General features: G+C 45.1%; 1 protein-coding gene across 3 annotated transcripts in view; it reads right to left on the reverse strand.

Annotated features, from left to right (window-relative positions):
- Positions 1-3,887, reverse strand: part of MCTP2 (multiple C2 domains, transmembrane 2) — a 150,616-nt gene that overhangs the window by 83,545 nt on the left and 63,184 nt on the right. For all 3 annotated transcript variants that reach the window (XM_005869918.2, XM_014542631.1, XM_014542632.1), the window contains one exon: positions 699-863. In XM_005869918.2, the coding sequence (XP_005869980.1) occupies positions 699-863 (165 nt within the window). The remainder of the gene's footprint in view (positions 1-698; positions 864-3,887) is intronic.

Here is a 3,887-nt window from a genome sequence, read left to right on the forward strand (position 1 = left end):
CCCAGCAGCACTCAAAGTCTATTTTTGGTGTAAATACTAACAAGAAAGAGAAAGAATATTGTATATAATTTTGAAAATACTTTTAGTTATCGCAAATACTGTAACCAAAGTATAACATATATTACTAGTTTATTTTTGTTACAGTTTGAAAGCGTTTAATTATCCTTTTCCCGCATTCTATGAAACACGGTTTTTGCTTATTTTCAAAACACAATAAATCATGCATTCAAAACTATTATTTAATGAGCTTTCTCCAGCTCTAGTTACTGGATGGAACTAAACTCAGCAAATACTCCTACTAATTGACTGCATCTGTACTGTTATTTTGCTTTCTGGAATAATCCGAACATAGTCAAGACGCAGCGGTTCTCAACCAGTGGGTCGCGACCCCTTTGGCGGTCGAACGACCCTGTCCCAGGGGTCGCCTAAGACCATCCTGCATATCAGATATTTACATGACGATTCATCACAGGAGCAACATGACAGTGATGAAGTAGCCACGAAAATAATTTTATGGTTGGGTCACAACATGAGGAACTGCATTTAAAGGGCCAGAAGGTTGAGAACCACTGGTCAAGAGGGTTAAAAGGAAATGACTTCTATTCTTGTAGACGTGGAGCGTGGGGAAACCATTTTTTTCAAAAGAAAAAAAAAATCTCTTTGAAGATGTTGTTCTCCTTCAGGAACGGCCAACTCACCTTGCTTTTGTACCTCTGATCCCCCAGTTTTAACAAGACGAACATCTCTGCCATGTTTCCCACCGGCACGTTCTTTCCTTCCAGCAACGCGATGCTGATGATCCCGTTCCAGAGCTGGTTCTTCCTCAAGGCCTCTGAGAGCCGGAGGTTGCGGATCAACGAGGACTAGAGCAGAAAGCAAAGAGGAGAGATGAGCTCGCTGGGAATTCCTGAGTGCGACGCTGGCGGTCACAGGCGCTCCCGCTGTCAATGTTCGATGACACACCTGCCTGGAGAAAGCGCTGTTACCCCTGACTGGTTGTGCAAACCTGCAGTCACAGTTACGGGATCTCGTTCTCCAGCCCTGGGCTCGTAGCGAGACAGGGAGAGATGAGTGCGAGCGACACTGGCCTTTGGCACTGGCCTGTCCTCCCACCCAGCTCTTGGGTAGGCATCCTTCACCTGGGCCTTTGGCTATTTTAATAATAGGAAGGGGAGAGAGGCATTCTGGCAAACAGAGGTGTAAGAACAAGGCATTGCTTTGCAGGGAAATGAAATATCTATAGGCATTCAGATATAGTGGTGTGTGTTTTTTTAAATATATATATTTCAGAGAACAAGAGAGAGGGAGAGAGAAAGAGAGAGAAAGATCAATGATGAGAATCATTGATCAGCTGCCTCCTGCACGCCCCCTAATGGGGATCGAGCCCACAACCCGAGCCTGTACCCTGACGGGGAACAGAACCATGACCTCCTGGTTCCTAGGTTGTTGCTCAACCACTGAGCCACACCAGCCTAGCAGAAATAGTGGTTTTTGAATTTATCCTTCGCACTTGAATCTGTCCCCAATCCCCTTTGTTCCTTGGGCGAATACTAAAAAGCTCATGCCCTTGCGAGATTCATAACTCCAGACAGAGCCTGGGATTGGCCAGCCAGATGAGCTTTGCAGATGGGGGGGTGAGGGGAGGGAGAGGAAATAATGTATAGAGGACTTAGCACAGGGCCTGGAACCCAGGACAGTTCAGTGACTATTAGCTTATTTTGTTTCTCTTCTAAATGATGTTACTCACGCCCACTCATACACGCCTTAAACCAAATATAGAAAAAGGGCAAACATCCCCTACTAGTAAATTACCAAGTGGACAATCACACTTTAATTTCCATTATGTGAGTTTCCAAACCTATACAAAGGTAGAACGGTATATGAAATCTCCACGGATCTATTCACCAGAGTCAATGATTTGCCAATTTTATTTCATCTATCCCTTCACTACTCACTTCTGGCTGAAAATACTGGAGAGCAAATTCCACATTTGTGTTTTTTGTTTGTTTTTTAAAAAAATAAATTTGTACTGATTTCAGAGAGGGTGAGGGAGAGAGACAGAAACATCAATGATGAGAGAGAATCATAGGTGGGCTGCCTCCTGCACACCCCCTAGTGGGGATCGAGCCTGCAACCCGGGCATGTGCCCTTGACCGGGCTCCATCCTGGGATCTTTCAGTCCGCAGGCTGATGCTCTATCCACTGAGCCACACCAGCTAGGGCCCACGTTTGCTTATCTATAAGCACGATGCTCACAAAAGCAGCCATAATTCCCTTCATATCCTTAAGTACCCAGAGCCTCTTTACATTCCCTGATGGTCTCAACCATGTCTTTTTTGCGGTTAGTTGGTTTGGGTGCGGATCCCAACGCGACCCACACGCCGCACTTAGTTGGTGGAGTTCATTTATGCTCTCCGTTCAATAAATGAAGTGGCGCAGGCACACACGGCTTTCTCTGAAGGAGAAATAAATGGACTGTAGAGGAATGTAGATGGCGCCGAGTATCATAGGAAAGCAATGAATTTCTAACGCTATAGATTCATCCTGTCACCGGCTCCATAGATCTTCCAGGTCGTTTAGGCACCGATTTGCTGGGACACCAGTTCGTCACAATTTATCACAACAAATGGTACGTCAGGGCCATATTAATTACAGACCAGCTTACCTCATCCGGCAACGAGGCCACACCAAGCATTCGGCTGATCATTTTATAACCACCTTAAGCACTGAGAGAATATTCTCCCAACTTCATATCTATATCGCTGTTCTCATAAAATGCACACACATGTGTACACACACACACATGCGCGTGCACAAACACATACACACACACACACACACACACACACACACATGGCTTTTGGAGATGCTGAGACAGAGAAGGGAGGGCAGACAAGAAAAGAATTAATTTTAAAGAGGAGATAAATCCCTCTCCGCTGAGAACATAAACCTTCTTTGGTAACTTCTATCTGCCCTTGGGTTGTGGATCGAATATACTCAGAATGAAAGTTGATAAAATAGTTAAAAGCTAAGTTGATAAAATAGTTAAAAGCTAAGCATATTTTTAAAAATATATATGTTTTTATTGATTTCAGAGAGGAATGGAGAGAGTGAGAGAGATAGAAATATCAACGATGAGAGAGAATCATTGATCGGCTGCCTCCTGCACGCCCCCTCCTGGAGATCGAGCCTGAAACCCGGGCATGTGCCCTTGACCGGAATCGAACCCAGGACCCTTCAGTCCACAGACCGATGCTCTACCCACTGAGCCAAACAGGCTAGGGCAGCAATTTTCTCCTTGTGAAGAACCACAGACACCATCACAATCTCTAGACAGACAGACACGTATATAAACATCTAAGTATATGTGTTTATAAGCCTATAGGTGTCCGTACAGATGTAGCGACACTGAATACATGTTAGAGCTTATTAAGCACGCGGGCCGCAGTCTTCTCCCTTTACAAAGGAAACGAGATTATGATTCATCCATCCTGCTGCCATTTCCTGTTTTGCGTGTGTTTTTCTTCTGCAACTTTGACTTGCCAACCAGCACGCTAATGCATGACCTGTCCCGTGGCCATGCTTCAAAGCCCCGACAGATATATTCCTCCCTAAACACTGAAGCTATTTCAAAATCCTTTTTATAAAGAAGGGAGGCATGTCCACCAGAGATCAAAGGGCATCCCTACAGTCTGGCAACCGCCGAAGAAAAATGGCCGCGCTCCCATGAAATATGCCCTTAAAATAATTCTGGGGCTTGGTATGTCCTAGTTTCAAATGGGTTGTTTATCTTGGAAGGGCTTCTATCTAACTTGTCCAGAAAGCAGCCCCACTTAGCTCGATGAGCTCTGTGAAAAGGGGATCCAAAGCCGGTCGTCAAGGGGGCC

The sequence above is a fragment of the Myotis brandtii genome, unplaced genomic scaffold (genome assembly GCF_000412655.1).
Source record: "Myotis brandtii unplaced genomic scaffold, ASM41265v1 scaffold308, whole genome shotgun sequence".
In the NCBI taxonomy this organism is placed as follows: Eukaryota; Metazoa; Chordata; class Mammalia; order Chiroptera; family Vespertilionidae; genus Myotis; species Myotis brandtii.